The following is a 24,763-nucleotide window of genomic DNA, read 5'->3' on the forward strand; positions in this document are numbered from 1 at the left end:
AGTTCGTGTCTACATGTATCAGTCCATTGCAGACACATGTAAACAGCTGACATGTAGCTCATGTAGTGGTTTCAGACTGCAGTATTGCTAGAAATCAGATACATCCACTCTATTATAAACTTGCTTGGTGCAATAAATCAAGAGCAGACAACTCCACAGAGATTTTGCTGTACAACCTCTTTCCCCTATTTTTCAGAGTGTACAGAAACTCAAGTGAACAGCTACATGTACAACTGTATTTTAATGTATGAAGATTACATGTATATTCCCAGACAGTTTTTTTAATTAATGTTTTTTTCCCTTTAACTGTTTTAAAATTCATTGTTACAACATAAGCTTATGTATAATAATTTTACTATACAATTTGCATAAAATATTGATTAATACCCAGATGTAAGACTTGCACTTAAATTACCCCCACCTTCCCTACCCGAAAAAAAAAAAGGGGTGCAAGATGATTTTAAAGTAGCCTAGAGTTTCTACTATCAAGTTCATACTTAAAAATGTCCCATGTACAGATTTTTGCATTACCGGTACTTCATATTGGCACTTAGTAGATACTAGAGAGATAAATTACATGTATAGATGTGATGTTTTGATTGATCAATGGTGGTGGTGGTGGCACATGGCAGGCAATAAGCAAATATATATATATATATATGTTAAGTCACTTTCACTTTGTATATGAAATAGATGAAATGTAGAGAGTTTGTGTAGAGGGTTGACCCCACCCCCCAGGGGCTGTGGGCTACTTCAGCAGGGCACACTGACGTTAACACTCTAGCAGGCATGTTTTTTCACATCCAACCCAACACCCCGCTCCCATGCTCACACATCCTGTCTCCCACGGTAGCAGAATTAGATTCATTAACCTGTAAAGAAGTTAAGTTCATGTAGGTGTCTTTTTCTTACTGGTGTTATTTCAAAAATGATTAGAATTGCAGTACATATGTAGAGTATATGAACGTAGCCATTGTTTTGGTCACATCCTATGGAACCCCTCATAAAGGTGGCGGTAGATGGTAAATACTGTGTGATATGAGGGTCCTAAGTGGTAGAATACCCCTGGTGGGTTGAGGCCATTTGTAAAATACTATTTATACATACATTTGTGTACATTTTTTCCAAACTCACATTTTCTTTGTGTAAATTTGTCTTCTTGATTGCAGTTGTTTTATACCGTGTGAAATGACAGAGAAATCTTATTTACATATGTATAGTAGTTCCTTTTTTTTTTTCCACTGGCAGGATTATCACACATGAAATTGGCACTATTGAAACTGATATTTGTACTAGTCTGCCGTAAGCCTAAACTCAATTGGCTTGTATCTCTGTTTTCTTGGACCAGAATTAATTCACATGTTGATGTCAAACTTTATTAAATCTAGCTTGAACTTTACTCTGACTTTTGCTTGTTTTGTCGTCATTGTATTTCCTGAATGCAAAGTCCAAAACTTGTAGAAATTAATGATAATTAAACCAAGGGAGGAAACCCTGGACGTGTTGTTTGCATGGGGTTTAATATCAGTTTCAACATTATATGTTTCATTCATATTATGACGGTACTTCCTTGATGCAGAAGAAATTTAAGATCAAATGCAATATGCCTGAGACTGAAGTTACTCCTTTGCTCTGCTTCTGGGAGTTTTAATAATGTGAAAAAAGGGGAGTTGGCAATGGTCTAGGGGTTGAAGGTTCTAATACCTTTCAATTGCCAGAACACAGGATGCGAGTCTTCAAACCAGGCCTTGGACAGGGAATTCACCTCACTCACCTCATGATGCTCATGTGACCATGTGCGCAGTCTAAAAGTTGTCTTCACCAATATGCTGTGCATATCTGTACGTCGAATGTGGGAAAGATTGTCACTAGCTTGCCAAATGTCAGTGGTTTACACCAGGCACTCCATTTTCCTCCATCTATAGAACTGACCGGGACTGCTATAGTATGAATGAAGCAACAATGAGATAAATAAATAACCTGAGAATGGAGTTTTGAGGTTTGTTTAGAAGTTTGTGTGATATTCTACTTGAAAACTGTTAATTTAAGCATCAAAAGTAATATTTTATAGTAATTATTTTGCTTTAGAAAAATTCAGTTTTATAGTGCTGCCTCACTAGAATGTCATGTTGAAGGCACCAGACATTGCCCATGGTGTTCATATGGATACCATAGAGGAGAGCGTTTAATTTGGAAGTGTCACACTCAGCAGTGTAAGGTTGTGAGTTCTACCCTGGACCCTGTCACTGTTTCTAGAGATCAAACTTTTCCAATTCAGCCATCCTTGTATATTAAGAGTGTTAACTCTTGCACTTATTATATAATCAAAATGGAAATCTTCCACCCAGAGGCAGAATTTAAATGTTGGACATAAGAACACTTTGGCCCATTTATTTTCACTTTTGTTGGATTGGTTAACATGTACAATAGAATGATCCCAATGTATTACTTATTATTTGCCATTGCACTTTCTTATAAATTTTTCCATGATTTTTGGCAATTATCACAATTACTTAATACCGTCAGCATAAATGACCCCTTCATAATGTAAGCCTGAATGCTTGTAGCCTCACCCTGTGAAAATCCTTAGTCCATCAAGCAGTAAATCAACATCATCTGTCTCACTTTCATCCACAAATACATCAATGAAGTAGAGCAGGTCTACATGGTTGACAAGTGTAACAAGTGTGAACAAAGGAGATTTCGTTTTTTCCTGTTTGGTTCATACTTCTTTTACTTTGCTTTTCACAAAGCACTAAAGGCTCGCAGATACCATGTATGGAACACCTGTGAGATGGGTTAAAGAAAGTACACAACCAACTGGATGTGTTTGATGAAGTCCGTTTCATTCTGAACGAAAAACGAAGGTAAATTTAGAAACAGCAGATACATATATTTCACTGATGATAGCCCCATCCCCCATTGTTTTATGGTGTGGCCTAGCCCCCAAACAGCGGGGATTAAGTGGCCTTATGGTAGGTGGCTTTGAACCACCGATATACCAAGTGCTTGTTCTATCACGTCCCCATGGACAGGGAATTTTTACATTCACCAGCTGTCACTGTTGATGTAATGGTAACAATGGGGAGTTTCATGGCATAGTTTTGCAGTTTAAAACCACTGACATTTAGCAAGATACTGACAAACTTCCTCACGTGCAACATGCAAACCTGCACACCAAACATTCCATATCGTTGGGAGGCACATGGCCACCAATGTACATATGGACATTGGTGGCCCTTAATTATCACCAAGGCCTCACAAGGCCAAGCCTGAACCCACACCATGCTTTCACTGAAGACTAGGGTACTTGTCTAAAACCAACGTCACACGGAACACAGGATAGCTTGGTGGTTTACTCTGAGCACTGTGGTTTGCCTTCACCCATACAACGGTGTGCCTGTATGGCCTTTAACTGCAACCCTGTACACAAACAGCACCAAACTGGCTATAGCCTGCTGATATTAAATCAGCCCGATTGTATTAAAGTCTGAGTTAACCACTTTGGTATCAGATTCCTTCAACAATGTGATCCTTTTCAGAATCGCATAATTGCTGTAAGCAAGACAGGTGCTTTACAAGAATAAATGAAACTGTACTCGAATGGTATTCAGGTTGAAAACTTCAGACAAAACATTTTGTTAACTCACCTAACAAATGGCTAGGTCTGCGGCTGATAGGATATTTCTGACTAACTTTGTAACCCGTTTACAGACTTCACTATAAAATATTTTATTTATTTATTTGATTGGTGTTTTACGCCGTACTCAAGAATATTTCACTTACACGACGGCGGCCAGCATTATGGTGGGAGGAAACCGGGCAGAGCCCTGGGGAGACCCACGACCATCCACAGGTTGATGCCAGACTCACTACAAAATAAGACAGAGTGCTGTGTAACAGTTTCAGTATTTATTCACAGGCACAGTTTCAAGACACAATATTAGTCCACAATGGTAAATTTATCATCCCCACTTCTATTGTATCAAAATATAATCACCAAAAAAACAATATCTTACAAATAAATGGATAGAGTTTAACCCTGTAGCGAAGGTTACCGCAAAAACAAACAGGTGACGGATGTGATTATCCAGAGCGAAGTAAAAAAAAAATAATGAAATAATTTTGTGGCATTCCTTATTTATATGTAAGAGTAACAGAATTGTAACACATATATCTGGGGCTGGTTGATCAGAAGTTTTAACAAGAGATCAGTCTGGCTTAGACCTGTATAAATAAATACACCTCTGTATAATTAGAACATTGTTGTTGAGGGACAAGTCTGCCTTCAACATCACAAATGGTGCATGTTACATGAAGTTCTTTAGCCAGTGATGACACAGTTTGATGCTGGATGTGAACTGTAAGCCAGACAAGCTTTATATCATGGCTTTCATTGAATAATTACGTGATACTCAACCAAGCCTCTGCTAAAGTGCAGAGAAGACATAAAATCTGAAGGTTTTCCTCACTCAGACTTTTGAAAGAGCACATTTGCTTCCATGTTATAATGAATCATATTCTGTAATGAAGCTGGCTATAAGGAGAAGGAGAGGTGTACTGGTTAGTATCACGCATCCTACGACACGTACAACACAAATAACACCTTTCATAGTACACATTAACTTGGTGTTAACACTGAACTTAACTCTCGATACACTTTCCAACAGACGCTGTTTCCACAATGCTAGTTTTCATTCGAGGGAAAATTTAAAATTGGAATTTGATCTTTATTTGTAGACCTTAGGAGTGGAAATTGCCCGTGCTAAGTTGACAAATCTGATGCAATTTCAATTTTAGCCCATAAGCATAAATACAGGTATGCGTTGATACATGTATACTGAACTGCTGACTAACAAAAATGGCTTTGCGAAACTAGTCGTGGACTCCGACACTGAGCCTTGATCCTCTCTTAATTCTGTGTTAATCATGTCTTTCTACCTATACGTCAGTAGTATACGGTTATTGCAACATAAAATTTAAATATCGCAACGTGAAGTTTGAATATCGCAAAGTAACGTTTGAATATTGCAAAGTAAATGTTGAATACCTTATGGATAAATATTGTTCTTGTAAATGATGAATAAGGAGTAAGACAATTCATCCATTCTAGGCTGTGTGTCTCTTAGGCTTCACCTTTTACATCACAATCAAACAACAATTATGGTGTTCTATTTTCACTGTATTATATATCTTTTTACATACCAGTACAATAAATTAAACTTTCAAAAGGAATTCCAGATCACAGTATAACCACGAATGAAGTACATGTATCATGCTAATAGATTATATAATGACAGGTGCAGAAAAATAAATGTTCAAAGATATCCAGCTGGAGAAAGAATCATCGGGGTTGCCAGAGACAAGTATATTGAAATAAAAGGCAGTAATGGTATAGTAGAAGTTTATATAAACACACAAGAGAGGCCACTTAAAAAGGTAAATGAAAATGAAAGTATTGGCTCTGTACCAAATTTAGCGTCGAAGACCAAAATCTCGACCAACAGTGGATGCATTAGTGGCATTTGAAAAGCATCATAGCGGAAATATAACTTCATAACGGAAATATAATCAGATGAAGTGTAAAGCGTGTGACAAAAACAACCAGAGTATCTAGGAAAATGTAACAAGATATTAAGAGTTGGCACATGTGCTACATGTACGTACTTGTACAGTACCACATTAAAACAGTCCACCGCAATACTTGTACCACAGCAGATTTGATTTATTTATTTGATTGGTGTTTGACATCGTACCCAAGAATATTTCACTTATACGACAGCGGCCAGCAGTATGGTGGGAAGAAAACCCACGACCATCCGCAGGTTGCTGCAGACCTTCCCACATACGGCCGGAGAGAAAGCCAGCATGAGCTGGACTTGAACTCACAAGGACCGCATTGGTGAGAGGCGCCTGGGTCATTACGCTGGGCTAGCAGTAGATTAGTGTACTACAGTACATGTACAGTATCACAATACTTCAACAATACCACATTAGAACAGTGTACCAGAATACCTGTACAGTACCACATTAGGTTAGTGTACCGTAGTACATGTACAGTATCACATTAGATTTGTATATCACAATACATGTACAGTACCACATTAGATTAGTGTATCACAATACTTGTACAGTGCCACATTATATTAATGTACCACAGTACTAGTGCAATACCACATTAGATTAGTGTACCACAAAACTTGTACAGTACCATCTTACAAGTACAGTATCACATTAGAATTGCGTAACACAATACGTATATGGTACCACATTAGAATAGTGTACCACGATACTTGTACAATACCACATCATACTAATGTACCACAGTACTTGCACAGTAGCATCTTGCATTAGTGTAAACCAGTAATTGTAGTACAGCACCCCATTAGATTAAAGTACCACAGTAGATTAGTGCATCACAATACATGTACAGTACCACATAAGATTACTGTACCACAGTACAGTAGTAGCAGTATAAATTATCCAGATAACAAGTGCTTCAACGAAAATACCGTACCACATCAAATAGGTAGAAGTGTCACAAGGCATCTATCCACCAAGAGAGTCAACAATGTACCATATAAAACAGACAAGCTCTACAAAACCAGTGGATTCATGTACATAGAATAATAATGTACCAGATATCGACTAATACAATACTGATACTGTATATCATAAAACAAACAAGTAACAGGAGAACACCTGACATGTGTACCATGAATGTTAATGCACCAGATATCAAGTCACACAATGCCGATACTGTACAGGTCCCTTGTACGACCAGCACAAATAAGAGAAGACTCAATACACAAACCAAGTGTGTAATAATGCAACAGATATCAAGTCACACAATGCCGATACTGTACAGGTCCCTCGTACGACCGGCACAAATAAGAGAAGACTCAATACACAAACCAAGTATGTAATAATGCACCAGATATCAAGTAACACAATGCCGCTGCTGTGCCGTTACCTTGTGTGACTGGCACAAATAAGAGAAGACTCAATACACAAACCAAGTATGTAACAATGCACCAGATATCAAGTAACACAATGCCGATGCTGTACCGGTACCTTGTGTGACTGGCACAAATAAGAGAAGACTCAATACACAAACCAAGTATGTAATAATGCAACAGATATCAAGTAGCACAATGCCGACACTGTACAGGTCCCTCGTACGACCGGCACAAATAAGAGAAGACTCAATACACAAACCAAGTATGTAATAATGCACCAGATATCAAGTAACACAATGCCGATGCTGTACCGGTACCTTGTGTGACTGGCACAAATAAGAGAAGACTCAATACACAAACCAAGTATGTAACAATGCACCAGATATCAAGTAACACAATGCCGATGCTGTACCGGTACCTTGTGTGACTGGCACAAATAAGAGAAGACTCAATACACAAACCAAGTATGTAACAATGCACCAGATATCAAGTAACACAATGCCGATGCTGTACCGGTACCTTGTGTGACCGGCACAAATAAGAGAAGACTCAATACACAAACCAAGTATGTAATAATGCACCAGATATCAAGTAACACAATGCCGATGCTGTGCCGTTACCTTGTGTGACTGGCACAAATAAGAGAAGACTCAATACACAAACCAAGTATGTAATAATGCACCAGATATCAAGTAACACAATGCCGATACTGTACAGGTCCCTCGTACGACCGGCACAAATAAGAGAAGACTCAATACACAAACCAAGTATGTAATAATGCACCAGATATCAAGTAACACAATGCCGATGCTGTGCCGTTACCTTGTGTGACCGGCACAAATAAGAGAAGACTCAATACACAAACCAAGTATGTAATAATGCACCAGATATCAAGTAACACAATGCCGATACTGTACAGGTCCCTTGTACGACCAGCACAAATAAGAGAAGACTCAATACACAAACCAAGTATGTAATAATGCACCAGATATCAAGTAACACAATGCCGATGCTGTGCCGGTACCTTGTGTGACTGGCACAAATAAGAGAAGACTCAATACACAAACCAAGTATGTAACAAGTATGTAACAATGTAGCCAGTCTTGTATTAACCATAGCTTTACAATATGCATGTTATCTTTACCACACAAACATACATATATGTACATAAATTACATGTTCATAAACATGCATGTACCACACAAATGAGTGTATATGTGCAAAGAATATTATTCTAATAACACAACATTACATTAATGTTAGAAGAATAAGTTACTCAATACCAAATGTTTACACATAACCACGTGTAAAAACAAAGCCCACAGAAATACATCTTAAAATACCGCAAATTGTTTTGGTTTTACCTGTAAAATTACCACCACCGTCATCATCCCGGTTCGCAACAGGCACTCATATACTCTGTGGCCTTTAAACTCATTATACAAGACAATGGTCTCCCAAAACTAAGATGTAAAACTAGAGGAAGAACAAAAATATACGTGCATTTTTATAGAAACTCAATTATGAGAATATGGAATATTTTAACAAAAATAAAGCTTTCATTAAACCCCATCAAATGAAGAAAACCGTCACACAGTTTGAGAAACTCAGATGTTTGATTCCTGACACGCTATATTTATTTGTCTCTTTGATTGGTGTTAAACAGAGTGGTTATATCACTCTATTGGTTAAAGTCCACATTATTTCTCACAAATCTACAATTATTTGCTTCTATTTTAGTCTGCAGGCATTACATCATTTGACTCAAGACTTACGGAAGAGGTGATGTAATATAATGTGGCCAGTTGTAAATGGCTGATGTGCTCTGTCTTGGGTGAAAGCAGAAAGTGTTAAAAACCACACAGATCTATAAATCATTACACCCAACATTAATCTCTCTACGATGGTTTTATATGTCAGAATCTGAGAAAAGTGCGGAGACAGCAACATACCTATGTCAGTTTTGTGTCCTCTTACATGAAGTACAACCACAGTTCACACAACTACTACCATAACTTTGCTGGTAATTTTGCATCATCATACAAGAACCGTACTGATTACACATAAATTTGTACTTGCTGTGTAAAAATGTAGCAATTCTAGCATGACCCATTAAAACTGAACAGCTTGAAAATTGAAAAATTCCTCAACATTCATAAAAGATAAAAGTGCAGTGTGACCAATGTTTGGACCATCCTTTTAAGCTGCTAAAAAACCTGGCAACAGAACATTTGAACCCACGAATATTCAGCTGCTTGAGCTTCGGGGTGTGAAATTCATGAAAGGTAAAATCACACTTTAGAATGAGATTTGCGTGGAAACAGGTAGAGAGATATTCATATGTCAGTCCTACATGTATCCTAATGAAAAAAATTCACCTTGAGAAGTGGGATTTCACCTAACATGAACTGTATCCCTTCTTTCTCCATGAGATATATACTTAAAGTACTGGAAAAATATTTCAAGTACTGGAAACCTTCAATGGGCCAGCACTTAGGTCCTTTCATTCACAACTGTATAGCGCCATCTCAAAAATATCCTTAATTTCTTTGGATTGTGATAAACCTGATATCCCCCACATTGTGTACAAGTGTGTATCAGCACATGACCCAAAAATAATTCAGTATCACATAATCAAAACAAAATGGACACCTCGTAACGCCTACATGTATGTTTCAGATTTAAGTTAGTGCTTGTCTGGTTAAAGATCCATAGACTATATGGTCTAAATATGTGTCCATATACTTTGTCTCCTGAATCAGACACCACTGCCTTCTTCATTGACTTTAGCTGGATCTCCAGAAGTCCCTTTAACCCCCAATTCCTCACTCACTCTGGAAGTCCCTGCAGAATAGACAGAATAAGTATACCATATTATGCATTCTAGAGTGACCTCCCCTGATCACACAACACCATCTGTCACACAGGCTGACTTATGGTTTGAACATTTTGTATATAACGGAGTGGCCAATTTCTGAATATAACATAACCACTATTAAAAAGATTCATTTCACTGATCACCGCTCAAGGTTCGGCTAAAAGATTTTCCATTTTTATGTCAGCAGTCTGGTTTACTGTTAATCGGTGGAGCAACCCTGAGTATCCAGAGCCTCTTTGCCTAACTTAAAGCCACAGCCAAACAAGCTAATGCTGGATTTCAGCCTACCATCTCAATGCCCATGGACCAAGCCACTGTGGTCGGACCCTAGCCACACTTGCTCAAAGGGCAGCTGAACTATTAGGTACATACAACTATCACAAATATTACCTGATTCAAAGTAGTAGTTTCTACTTGTAGGAACGTGGGCCCTAAATTCAAAGATGGGGACACAAACATTTGCGACGATGGAAAGTACATGTATGATAGCTCAGAAAGCATAAGTTGAGTTGCAGCTAGTCAGGCCCAAGCTTTGACGGCCTCTAGAGGGTGCTTTTTGACACAGATGGGAAGACATTAGCACCTGTTGAATCAGTTAATCAGTAAGTTTGCTTGGGCATCGTGTTACCTTATTACTGAGGACAAAGGTTAGAATCCTGTACATCAGACACTATTTCTGCCTTGGAAATCAGTCCAACGTCAAACTGCCCGTCCGAGTAAACGCCGCTTTCTGGTGCTGCCATGATTCCAAACTCCTGGTAACACATAAAAAAGTAGATTCACTGATTCACTGTAGTTTTTACACTATGTTTAAACAGGCCATGCCGGCGACTTTTGATATAAACTTCACATTCACTAATAAAATCAAATTTTCTACATTTACCTGAGAATAGCTCAAATTACTGTTTGCCATTTAGAGTGTTAAAATAATTATAATGTTTGAAAACGTGACAAACCTGTAATTAATTGTACGAACTTAAATTACCCGTTTTTGAAGTGCAACACCTGCACACACCAGACAGGTGCTTTATAAGAGGTAATTATTTTCCTATTCTAATTAAACCATTACCAAAAATTTGATTGGATTTTCTTGTTAAAATCTCCGGTATGGTTCGCTATAAAAGGAACACGAAACTGCCAGCGATTGCCCAATAGAAGAAATAGGTATGAAGTTCAGGTTATGCCTAAGTAAAACTGGATTTCGGGTTGTGTGCATAACTGTAAATCATGCAAAGTTTAGCCGAAAATTTCTGGAAGTAAGAATTAGCCGATCTGAGTTGCCGGGCCAGATGACGGGAGAGTGATCAGCCCTCAGCTGTACAGTAATCCCCAGCGATGGTCTGGCTGCTGACCCTCGCCACATGGGGGAGCTGTGGGAAAGGCTAGGAATAGCCATGATATCAATACAACTCAGCCGTTTATATCTGCATACTCAACAGGTTATACTGTAGTTTGGCACCTCCCCCTCCCTGATACCCATATTATGAAAGCTAGTGTTGGGTCATCAAGGCCCACACTGGTAAGGTGTGACCACGAGTTCTGATTCAAGTAACTTGAGTGAAAATGGATTGTCTTACTCCAACGAAGGCAAACCCGAAAAGTTGAACCTCGTCACGGTAAGCCGGAACAGTGAAGCATTCTAAAACGCATATGAGTATTTATTTACTTTAGATTAGACACATATTCCTCTTTTGGTGATGTATTGAAAGACCTGCACTCTTATCAATGTCGGCCTATTTGTTACTGGTCCACCATCTGAACTCATTCCGCCTGTTTTGGCATGTGCTACTCCAGTGGAAATGTAATCTGCATCCCTTACAGTGCTACTCCAGTGGAAATGTAATCTGCATCCCTTACAGTGCTACTCCAGTGGAAATGTAATCTGCATCCCTTACAGTGCTACTCCAGCGAAAATGTAATCTGCATCCCTTACAGTGCCACCCCAGAGGAAATGTAATCTGCATTCCTTACAGTGCTACTCCAGAGGGAATGTAATCTGCATCCCTTACAGTGCTACTCCAGTGGAAATGTAATCTGCGTCCCTTACAGTGCTACTCCAGTGGAAATGTAATCTGCATCCCTTACAGTGCTACTCCAGAGGAAATGTAATCTGCATCCCTTACAGGAAATGTAATCTGCATCCCTTACAGTGCTACTCCAGTGGAAATGTAATTTGCATCCCTTACAGTGCTACTCCAGCGGAAATGTAATCTGCATCCCTTACAGTGCTACTCCAGCGAAAATGTAATCTGCATCCCTTACAGTGCCACCCCAGAGGAAATGTAATCTGCATCCCTTACAGTGCTACTCCAGAGGAAATGTAATCTGCATCCCTTACAGTGCTACTCCAGTGGAAATGTAATCTGCATCCCTTACAGTGCTACTCCAGTGGAAATGTAATCTGCATCCCTTACAGTGCTACTCCAGAGGAAATGTAATCTGCATCCCTTACAGTGCTACTCCAGTGGAAATGTAATCTGCATCCCTTACAGTGCTACTCCAGTGGAAATGTAATCTGCATCCCTTACAGTGCTACTCCAATGGAAATGTAATCTGCATCCCTTACAGTGCTATTGCAGAGGAAATGTAACCTGCATCCCTTACAGTGCTACTCCAGTGGAAATGTAATCTGCATCCCTTACAGTGCTACTCCAGTGGAAATGTAATCTGCATCCCTTACAGTGCTACTCCAATGGAAATGTAATCTGCATCCCTTACAGTGCTATTGCAGAGGAAATGTAACCTGCATCCCTTACAGTGTTACTCCAGTGGAAATGTAATCTGCGTCCCTTACAGTGCTACTCCAATGGAAATGTAATCTGCATCCCTTATAGTGCTACTTCAGAGGAAATGTAACCTGCATCCCTTACAGTGCTACTCCAGTGGAAATGTAATCTGCACCCCTCACAGTGCTACTCCAGTGGAAATGTAATCTGCACCCCTCACAGTGCTACTCCAGTGGAAATGTAATCTGCATCCCTTACAGTGCTACTCCAATGGAAATGTAATCTGCATCCCTTACAGTGCTATTGCAGAGGAAATGTAACCTGCATCCCTTACAGTGCTACTCCAGAGGAAATGTAATCTGCGTCCCTTACAGTGCTACTCCAGCGGAAATGTAATCTGCGTCCCTTACAGTGTTACTCCAGTGGAAATGTAATCTGTAATCTGCATCCCTTACAGTGCTACTCCAGTGGAAATGTAATCTGCGTCCCTTATAGTGCTACTCCAGAGGAAATGTAATCTGCATCCCTTACAGTGCTACTCCAGCAGAAATGTAATCTGCATCCCTTGCAGAGCTACTCCAGAGGAAATGTAACCTGCATCCCTTACAGTGCTACTCCAGTGGAAATGTAATCTGCGTCCCTTATAGAGCTACTCCAGAGGAAATGTAATCTGCATCCCTTACAGTGCTACTCCAGCAGAAATGTAATCTGCATCCCTTGCAGAGCTACTCCAGAGGAAATGTAACCTGCATCCCTTACAGTGCTACTCCAATGGAAATGTAATCTGCATCCCTTACAGTGCTATTGCAGAGGAAATGTAACCTGCATCCCTTACAGTGCTACTCCAGAGGAAATGTAATCTGCATCCCTTACAGTGCTACTCCAGTGGAAATGTAATCTGCATCCCTTACAGTGCTGCTCCAGTGGAAATATTAAAGCAATGTGAATGAAAACCTGTGGAACAGAGCTAACACCACAGTTCAAAATGATTAACGATGGATATTAACAACGTTTTATTCCTATCCCGTATTTTCCAGACATTTTTGCAAGGAGCCGAGACCAGTTCAGCTTGCTGCATGATGTCACAATTCTGCCTGATCTATACACACGACAGCCCTTGCCGCAAGTATGGGTACTAACTTGTTTTCAAAGCACTGATCACTTAGCAACAGACGGCGTGACGGGTGGTGGGCGTACCGACAATGCTCATAGGGCCACAGATTTGCGGCATAGGCCCCTATTTCTAACTGGTGTCAAGCAAAGTGGTACTGAACTTAACAACTGCGCAGCTGTCCAATTAAATATACAATTTCATGAAATTCCCACCATGATGTAGCTTAAATCAATCGACAGTCGAGTATGATAACAACTGTTGTGTGCCTCCGTCCAGGATTCCAATCAGTGAAATCGAGGTCAAACTTTGTATGTTAACAACTCCCTCTGTGAAATGCACTAATTAACTTTATTTCTTGCCTGAGAGCTCATTTCAACAGTAGAAGCTTCTTCTCATTACTGAATCTGAACAGGTGGAATCAACGGTCATACTAAAAACATATGCTTTCATTTGCTGTGAATGAAAGGTTGACCAATGCTGTGGCAGATCTCAAATGGCTCTCTGTTTCACCGTCATGTGTGTGCAACGAAAGTGAAGAGCATATTTTTTTCCCATGTAATGCGGCTGATGTCGATCTCCTACAAGCGTAATTAACGGTTTAGTACAGATATATCGAACATACTGGTGGTATTTTGTGCAGAACTCAAGAACATTTCACTCATGCAATGGCAGCCAGCATTATGGTTGGAAGATTTCTTACAAGAACAAACATGTAAAGAATGCTGGCCTACAGTTAGGTCATCAGAGGTTACATTGGTAAGGTGTGACGACCTGTACATTGGTAAGGTGCGACGACCTGTACATTGGTAAGGTGTGACGACCTGTACATTGGTAAGATGTGACGACCTGTACATTGGTAAGGTGTGACGACCTGTACATGTATGTTGTAATCTAATGCAAACAAACTGGATGAAAATGAATTCTTACAAGAACAAACATGTCAAATTGAGTTCAGTCGTATGCCACAGGTAATTGTATTATACACGCCGTGTGAAACAAGGAATAAATGTCCAGAACGTGAGAGATTTTGGAGCGATCAACATAAAAATGTCTTGCTGGCCAGTACTCTACAGCCGTCATATACTCCCGTATACAGATGCAGACACAAGAATATGATTATTGTCATATCGAGAAATGAACATGGCAACCACCTGTTGTCTGTAATAGTTTTGGATTTGACATTTCTGGTATATATTATAAAAAGTGACAAGTATTTGCCACCTACTTCCAAACGTATAGTCAACTACACATGGCTATGCTGGCTGACTGACAGATGTTGTGGTTTTACCAGTCTCTCAGGGTTTACAAATGTCAGACCTCCTGCAGTGCGCGATGAGTGTCTTACAATTACCTCCAATCTCCCTGTCTGCCTGTAATGGATTCAACCGCGACTTCTTCATCAGAGTGTTCTCTTGATTCACTTATCCTCATGATTCACCTGTCCTTATGATCCACCTATCCTCATGATTCACCTATCCTCTTGATTCACCTGTCCTCATGATTCACCTATCCTCATGATTTACCTGTCCTCATGATTCACCTATCCTCATGATTCACTTATCCTCATGATTCACCTGTACTCATGATTCACCTGTCCTCATGATTCACCTATCCTCATGATCCACCTATCCTCATGATTCACCTGTCCTCATGATTCATCTATCCTCATGATTCACCCATCCTCATGATCCACCTATCCTCATGATTCACCTATCCTCATGATTCACCTATCCTCATGATTCACCTGTCCTCATGATTCACCCATCCTCATGATTCACCTGTCCTCATGATTCACCTATCCTCATGATCCACCTCTCCTCATGATCCACCTATCCTCATGATTCACCTATCCTCATGATCCACCTATCCTCATGATTCACCTATCCTCATGATTCACCTATCCTCAGTCTCATGATCCACCTATCCTCATGATTCACCTGTCCTCATGATCCACCTCTCCTCATGATCCACCTATCCTCATGATTCACCTATCCTCATGATCCACCTATCCTCATGATTCACCTATCCTCATGATTCACCTATCCTCAGCCTCATGATCCACCTATCCTCATGATTCACCTGTCCTCATGATCCACCTATCCTCATGATTCACCTATCCTCATGATCCACCTATCCTCATGATTCACACGTTCTCTTAAGACGGAAATGTTGTAGCCTGTAAAGCTTGCATCAAGTATGAGTTATGGACTCAATGTGAAGTTTCCCATAAAACGATGGAGACAAACTGACATCATGCTTATTTCAGTTTGACCAAATTTATTCCCCTTTTTGGTTTGATTTTGGAAATATAAATCGATTGGGTCAGGGTTTTCATTTCAAGCCGGTAGCCCGCTGTTCACATACCACCTGCTACTACCTACCATCTTATCAAGGGTTTCCACAGCAAAGTAAAGTTGTAAACTGCTCTCAATTGTCAGTGGACAGCTGGGTGTCAAAGCTGGTCTTGGTCAGCTGGTGTAAGAGGTCACTGCTGGTATTGCTGACCTAGTTTATGGTAATCTGTAACCCTACCATGTGCTGGTGACCTCTATGAGCACCGTGAGGTTTGGGAACTGTTGTACCATGTCATATGCAGTGGCCTTTTATGACAGCCGCACCGACTAGGTTTACTCCACAAACAAACAGCCAAGGTGAAGTCATGAATCAAACATGACTTTTTCGCTTTGGCCTTGGGACCAAGGGACAGGATATGTATGTTTCTGTATCTTTTTACAAAATAGATGGAATGACCGACAGAAATGAATTTTGGATATCTACTTGAACACAAGCTTCTAGTATTCACATTTAGGTCTTCATGTACAACAGTACATGTATGTAAACTCAAAATAATGCACTCCAGAGACCAATTTCTCGCTATGTGCATTACAAACACCGACTGAAAATCAGTTTTTAAATGTTAATGTTGACTTTTGTCTGTCTTGTCTGCAGATTTTTTTATTTAAAGGAATAAAAATTTAGGCGTGAAAATCAGGCATGATGTGTACTCCCAGAATCTGAAAAACATTGGACAGTTTAAAATGCATATCCTTCCTTCCCTACCCAAAAAAATAAATAAAAAAATATAAAAAAAAAAACCCAGTGCAATTGGCAATGTGTTTAGCCTATGTAATTTGTTCATCTGTCAAACTGTGGGAATCTAACTGCTGGCTTTATTTTAGGGACTAAAAGTGGTGAGTTGAACATATATGTACGAAATCAAATACATAGCTTGGTAGTGCTTACATCACAACTTTTCCTCTTCACTTTATCAATAATGCATTTAAACGAACTATTTGATTTTGGAATACGTACATAAATAAGTTACCAGTACACATAACTATTTACATGCATGTGAACTGTGCTTAAATCTTCACTCAGCTTGTGCTTCTTTCTGCTGTTCATATCAGTCACTAGTAGAATGGATGAGGCTAGTTCTTCTTCTCCTGCTTTGTTAACTTTTAGAAACTTGCAAGTCAGCTACATTTTATGAATAGCACTTTTTCTGTGACGCAGTTGTGATTTATGAAGCTTGTCTTTTCTGGCAATGAATAAAATTACAATCACAGTGTTGGGCATTTTTATAATCTTTTGCTGGTGCTGTGCAGTGCTAAATCATACGCAATTATTTTTCACTATTGACTCCATCCCTAGTGTCAACGCTTTGAAATGAAGTACTTCACTGAAATGCACTCACTGACATGGGTTCTTTAGCTTTTAAGTGTAATACCTTACAGGTACATAAGTATTCAAGAGTAATATATAATCTCTGGTGACAGCTGTTTCGCAGGCAATTATTGACAGACCAGACTGCTTTGTAGTGACAAATCAGATAAGGTCTGGCCTTTATTGGTCTCCTTTATTGGGCTTTGGCTGGCCACGCTTATTTAGAAAACAGATAACAATAGCAGGGCCTGTTAGTTATCTGCAGAGCTTAAAGGCCTACCTCTATATTGTACATGTTTAACACATATCTAAATCATTAACACATTTGGATTAGGATAAGTCCATGATTTTAGTCTGAAATCATTGCTGATTCATACAAGATATTGGTATGAACTCTCAGTCTGAATCTTCAGTTTCTGAGTGATTTTGATTTGGACCTGTTTTTGTGATTTAAGATACTGTAGTCTGAAAATTGGACAGAAATGACTGACTTCATTACGCCAAGACTGAAATGTTTTATGAGGAAGTGTTTCATTGTTACCTTTGTTCATTTACTGCTCAAAGTATTGTATACACTCACATGCTTGCGCTTAAGTTGGAACATTTACATTGTTGAAATCTGATGGCTGCATTTACTGCAAAGACATAGTTTGTAATTATTGATGGCTCCCATGTCAGCACATAAGAGCCAGACATGTACATGTATACTGTTTGTGAGGAAGAAAAAAGAAACACACATCTAAAAAATGACATTTACTATATCTGAAACTTTCTTGTGTGCTCATTTTGCTTATGCGATTTTATCGGTCTACACGGAATAGTGCTATCAGAATATCTTTGAATAAACTCTTCACAAACTTGCAAAAGGTTGAAGAATTGATTTTTATTTTTTGTTGTTTTTTTCCTGTTTTTTGTTTGGTTTTGTTTTTTAACCTCACCTTACTAATTCGGAATTTATTTCACGATGGATCATATTTGAAAACAGAAACTGCAGCTGATATAAGACAGGTTGTCTTGGATGTAAAGAACTTTACCTTGATGAACTTTTCCACAGCAGCTGTATCGGCGTAGCTCAGGCTTAGCTTACATCTCCAGGCCAGGAGAGCGAACGGCTGTGAACAATTCATGCAGATGTTTTCATACAGGTGAATAATTCTTACAAAATGTCAATAATTCATACAGATGGTGAAGAATTCATAAAAACTGTCAATAATTCAAGCAGATGGTGAAGAATTCATAAAAACTGTCAATACTTCATACAGGTGGTGAAGAATTCATAAAAAAAATGCAATAATTCATACAGACGGTAAAGATTCCATACAATCTGTCAATAATTAATACACATGGGGAAGAAGTCATACAAACTGTCAATAATTCATACATGTACAGAAGGTGAAAATTTCATTCAAACTGTTAATAATTCATACCGATGTTGAAGAATCCATACAATCTACCAATAATTCATACAGGTGGTGAAGAATTCATAAAAACTGTCAATTATTCGTACATATGGTGATGAACTGTTAACATTCCAGGATAAGGGGAGCACAAATACTGCTTTAGTTTTGGGGGCCAAGGGGTTGGGTGACAACTGTACCTGTTGTGTGGGGAGGCCCCTGTAAGGTGTGATGATGTGACGGCGTATACAGCCCCTAACCAGGGACTTCAGCCAAGCCAGTTCCTCTGGGTCTGCACATGGGTGATACAGTAAAACTATTGCGCCATGCTGCAGCAAGAACAAACAATTTCCATTCTGGTTTAAAGCATCTAACTGGAAATCTGTTTTGTTTTATATTGTCCTGTTTCAAGTTTTAAGGAGTTTTTATCAATTTAGCAATTTATAGCATTTATCAGGTAACACTCCAAGGGGACCAATGACCAGATGTTACACATACATAAAATGCTGCCCCACTGGAATGCCATGCTTATTAACACACCAGACATTACAGCTGAACCTGTCACAATTACAAATCCTGAAGCAATCATTTGTTGCTGATTTTGCCAAGACAAGTAATTATCAACATAAAGTACACTGACAATTTTAAAGATACTGGACGCTGCACACTGTTACTAATGTTTCACCAAATGCAAAGGTTTGTAATGACTGCACAAACTTTTACAAAACCAGTTGCTGTTCTACAATATTTTTTTAGTTTTCACTTTATTTCCTGCATTGACTTGCATGACATATTTGTGCAAGACAAGTGGCATTCCCAAGTTGTTACCAAACAACAAACAAGAGAAGGGAATCTAGAGAAAACACTCTCCAAGTCCAGGATTGAACTCACGCTTCATGAGCCACTGGGTAGAAGTTGCATAACACATCATTCATCAGCCATCGTGCTCTCTCTTTTGTCCACGAGGTTTCACATACCTGTACAGGGCTCTTTTGTACATATGTATGTATGTATGCTTGAGGTTTAACGTTGTACTTAGTAATTTTTCAGTCATATGACAACGGGGAGTCATTATGTGTGTGTACATGCACTGTGTCTTCTTGTGCAGGGCATTCCGCCAAATTGCTGCTGCCGTTGAAGTAACATGCCGAAGACAAAAGACATGAAACTCCCCCCAGTCACATTATGCTGACAGTCCTGTTTCTTTGCTCTAAAGTCAGTAGTGAGCACCAAGCAAGGCATCAACAAGTACCATATTTGAAGTCCTTGGTATGTCCAGCACAGGTTTGATCTCTGGACTCCCGACTTCCACCAGGAAACTAATTATTAGGCTACCAAAGTGGTCAGGGTTTTTTTTTTTTTTTTTTTTTTTTGGAAACAACCACCAAGTCTGATCAAATTTTGCCCACAGAATATTGCATTAAAATAACTAATAACCAAACAACCACGCTTCGAAACATGCTTTTGAAGTTACAAAACATACCTCCATCGAGTGTAACCATCTCTGAGCAGGCAGGTAGAGGTATTCTCCATACACTGGCCAAAGTGGTCTGTGTGCACCGCTACAACAATAAAGCATGTTAATTCAGAGAGATAACCGTCAAAAGCAGCTTCAGCTTTAAAGAGTTCTATATTCTTCTAGATTTTAGTATAAATGGTTAAAATAAAATACTCTACAAGCATGCTACAGATTCAGACAATATATATGGTTGAAGTAAAAATACTGATATTAATAATTAGCATCTGTATAAAGATGTAGGAGCATAGGGTTATTTCTTAAAGCCATTACTCATGCTGGCTTCCCCTCAAGCCAAATGTGCGAAGATCTATTAGCAACCTGCGGATGGTCATGGGTTTCCCCCAGGTTCTGCCTAGTTTCCTCTCACCATAATGCTGACTGCCAGCGTATAAGTGAAATATTCTTGAGTACGCTGTAAAACACCGATCAAATAAATAAATAAATAAATAAATAAAGCCATTACATGCATGTTTATGTATGCATATGACCTAAAACTACAGCCACCAAAATGCATTTTTAGAGGAAAATGCATGTCATGTTACTTTTGGGCTGAAACTTACATACATGGTTGTAAAAGCAGGATTTTTAAGGTGTGGAGAAATGATTATTTAAAAACACAAATGAGCCTTATAAACTTTCTACATCTTTGTATTCAGACTGCAGTTTGGAACGCCATGTTTACATCAAGGAATGGAGTGTAACAGTTCATCAAGTTTTAGGTATGGGCACGTTTCCAGGGAGTAAATGGTCACTGATTTGTAAAAAGTTGATTGTTCTGTTGTGAAGAACTAGTACAACAAAAAACAAGGACAACTTCCTATCTTATATTCCAACTGCAGTTTCATATATATACAGTGTGATTTCAGCAGGATATCATCTTACCTTCCCCCAAAAAAACAAAATAGGAAACACCTGTCTAAGATTGATAAAACTCTCAGAATCAGACAAAACTGACAACATAGTCATGGGCAAAACTGACAACATAGTCAGGAGCAAAACTGGCAACATAGTCATGGGCAATACTGGCAACATAGTCATGGGCAATACTGGCAACATAGTCAGGAGCAAAACTGGCAACATAGTCATGGGCAAAACTGGCAACATAGTCATGGGCAATACTGGCAACATAGTCATGGGCAATACTGGCAACACAGTCATGACCAAAACTGGCAACATAGTCAAGGGCAAAACTGGCAACACAGTCATGGGCAAAACTGGCAACGTAGTCATGGGCAAAACTGGCAACATAGTCAGGGCCAAAACTGGCAACATAGTCATGGTAAAAACTGGCAACATAGTCACGGGCAAAACTGGCAACATAGTTATGGGTAAAACTGGCAACGCAGTCATGGGCAAAACTGGCAACATAGTCAGGGTCAAAACTGGCAACATAGTCATGGTAAAAACGGGCAACATAGTGAAGGGCAAAATTCCCGCAGACATTCACTGTAACTCCTAAAAAACTGGAATATGAACATGAACGGTACTGACTTTCTTCATAGTTATACTCAGACAATGTAACCATATCTTTTGCAGAACAGCTCTCAGGTTAAAAAAAATGACTGCATAGATGACAGATGCATGTCCACATACGTACATGTAATTCTGTTGAAATGACACCTGTATGTCCATGTCATCCACACAGGGTTTATCTCAACTGCAAACGTTTATCCACCAGGTGATACACTCTACATGTACATGTATTATCATATGTTATTAAATATTTTGAGCGCGAGTGTCTTCACTTTCACTTTTGACACGACTGAAGCTGGTAGGGTTGGTGGGTAGGCTAAGACTTACCTCAGGGGTGGGGAGTCTCTATAGGTGATAACTTGATCCATACACTTGTGCAGGGGCTAATGGGTTACAGGGTAAAAAAAAAGCATCGGGGAAACATACCAAAACAGTTAGAAGGTCATACAGGTTAGCACAAGCATGGTTATGGGTAGATGTCTACCACATTCAGGCCACATCAATTTAAACTATTGTTTTACGGGCAGAATAGTTTTTCAATGTAAGAGAAGGGTATAAAAACAGAAACAAACTTGAAAATCAATTAATCTGTTGAAAATACTAATGATCTCAGAAATTTTTCATCTTAAAGACATATTTACATAATCAGAATGCCTTGAAGAAAAGGTACTTAAAAAAAAAAAGATAAAGATCAGACAAAATCAAAAGGTTGATATTCAGTTAATTATTATTTTAATTTTAGACTTTTTAGTATTGCTTAGTCCATAAAAAAACAAAATAACACTGCTGTTGCCTGCATGCATTATTAAAAGTCCACCAACTAGCTACATGTTATAAATGCCCAGCAATACGTCAGCTATATATACCAAATGTGAGACCTAGAGCAATGATCCGGAGGCTTTTCTTCAATGCTGTTGATGTGAGTTTAAGTCTGACTCAGGCAGGCTTCCTCTCTGGTCGTAAGTGGGAAGGTCTCCCTGCTACCTACGGATGGTCGTGGGTTTCCACCTGGGTTCTACCCGGTTTCCTCCCATCATATAATGCTGGACGCCGTCATATAAGTCAAATATTCTTGAGTACGGCGTAAAACACCAATCAAGTAAATAAATTTATCAAATGAGACTTGCGGAAATAAGTGACGCCAGACAACCAATATTATATGGGTACACATATATATAATAAAATACACAATTTTTACATAATTTAAATTGCGATTTAGCCGATGGCAAGGAAAAAACACTACAGTTTCAGGCATGAAGCTCAATGGCATACATGGGAAGGTCTGCCAGCAACCTGTGGATGTTGTGGGTTTCCTCTGGGCTCTGCCCAGTTTCTTCCCATCACAATACTGGCCGCAGTTGAATAAGTGGAATACTCTTGAATGTGACGTGAAAACACCAGTCAAATAAATAAATAAATCAGGCATGATGCAACTGACAGACGGCAACTGTTTAGATGTCATTAACCAAATCAAGCCATCAACGGGGAGTAGTGATATTAAGCTTCTGTATTCTTAACGTCATAAAATGCAATACTATCGTCATAATCCTCGACAACATTGCAGCTGTCTTTTTTAAATGTTCTGTACACATACCTGGTCCCCCACAGGTTGGCAAAAAGCCTGTGTTTGTGTCTGAAGAATACAAGGAGTGAAAATTGTGAAAAACAATATTACTTTAAATTACTAATAACTCATAAAAAAACAATCAAAAACCTTTTTTTGACATTGTAACAATAGAAGAACAAAGAACAGAATACAAATAGGTCTTCGGAATAGGTAATGATTGCAGCTGATCCAAGCAAAAGCCTGCCTCGCCATCATTACACGTTTGTTGCATGTAACTGGGCCAACCCTCAAAAGTAGGGCCCTTGTCCAAAACTCTTATTGGGATTTGAACTGAAATTTTTTTTGATCTCCCTGGTACTTTTTTTAAAGATCCCTACATCTGTCATAAGCGACAATGAAAAATTAATTATTCCCCTGACTGAGTGACACTAATTTTTCATAATGGTTCAGGTTATATCCGACCAACGACGAATTTTATAAGGATGTCAAACACACATACATGTAATATGGAACAAAAACAAACTCTGCAACATGCTACCAAATCTGACTGCATAACTTCAGATGTTGTCATGATCAGAACCAAGTTTGTTTACAAAGGAAATGTGTGTTTGCTATGAACCAGCTTTATCTCCTGTAACTGATTCTGCTGAATCGATCATCAGGGTTTGATGCCACATTGGTGGTATTTCAACCTTATGTTGAAAACGGATTCTCTTAAAGGAATGATTAGGGTTTGATGCGACTAATTGGCAGTGTTATGCTGAAACCCCTTGAGGTAGGATGTGAGTTAACTGGCAACACTCAGACTTCCCGTGCTCCCTAAGGTGATGGCTCATGGCTCATGAACACTTGTCGGGCTTACCTGTCTGACAGGAATAGACTCCTCCTCTAGGCACAGAAACTCCGCCTCAGTCCCGCTCACACGAGGGTCACCATCAATGGTCAGGTTTGCCTGACAAGAAAACACCACTAGAAATAACACCTGTACACGCTAAACACACCTGTACACACTAAACACATCTGTACATACTAAACACACCTGTACACACTAAACACATCTGTACACACTAAACACACCTGCACACACTAAACACACCTGCACAGACTAAACACACCTGTACATACTAAACACACCTGTACACACTAAAAAAATCTGTACATACTAAACACACCTGCAAATAGTAAACACACCTGTACATACTAAACACATCTGTACATACTAAACACGCCTGCACATACTAAACATACCTGTACATACTAAACACAACTGCACACACTAAACACACCTGTACATACTAAACACACCTGTACATACTAAACACACCTGCACATAATAAGCACACCTACAGACACTAAGCACACTGGTACACACTTAACACACCTGCACACACTAAACACACCTGTACATACTAAACACACCTGCACACACTACACACACTTGTATTTATTTGATTAGTGGGAGGAAAC

General features: G+C 39.2%; 1 protein-coding gene across 1 annotated transcript in view; it reads right to left on the reverse strand.

The window, feature by feature from the left end:
• Positions 1-5,941: 5,941 nt before the first annotated feature.
• LOC135477117 (uncharacterized) overlaps positions 5,942-24,763 on the reverse strand; it is a 28,389-nt gene continuing 9,567 nt past the window's right edge. Inside the window, exons 3-10 of the mRNA XM_064757272.1 lie at positions 24,159-24,248; positions 23,306-23,362; positions 22,057-22,112; positions 20,221-20,299; positions 18,938-19,066; positions 18,375-18,452; positions 10,466-10,592; positions 5,942-9,803 (exon numbers count right to left, since the gene is read on the reverse strand). Of these exons, the coding sequence (XP_064613342.1) occupies positions 10,470-10,592; positions 18,375-18,452; positions 18,938-19,066; positions 20,221-20,299; positions 22,057-22,112; positions 23,306-23,362; positions 24,159-24,248 (612 nt within the window). The 3' untranslated portion in view covers positions 5,942-9,803; positions 10,466-10,469. The remainder of the gene's footprint in view (positions 9,804-10,465; positions 10,593-18,374; positions 18,453-18,937; positions 19,067-20,220; positions 20,300-22,056; positions 22,113-23,305; positions 23,363-24,158; positions 24,249-24,763) is intronic.

Source organism: Liolophura sinensis, chromosome 10, assembly GCF_032854445.1.
Source record: "Liolophura sinensis isolate JHLJ2023 chromosome 10, CUHK_Ljap_v2, whole genome shotgun sequence".
Classification (NCBI taxonomy): domain Eukaryota; kingdom Metazoa; phylum Mollusca; class Polyplacophora; order Chitonida; family Chitonidae; genus Liolophura; species Liolophura sinensis.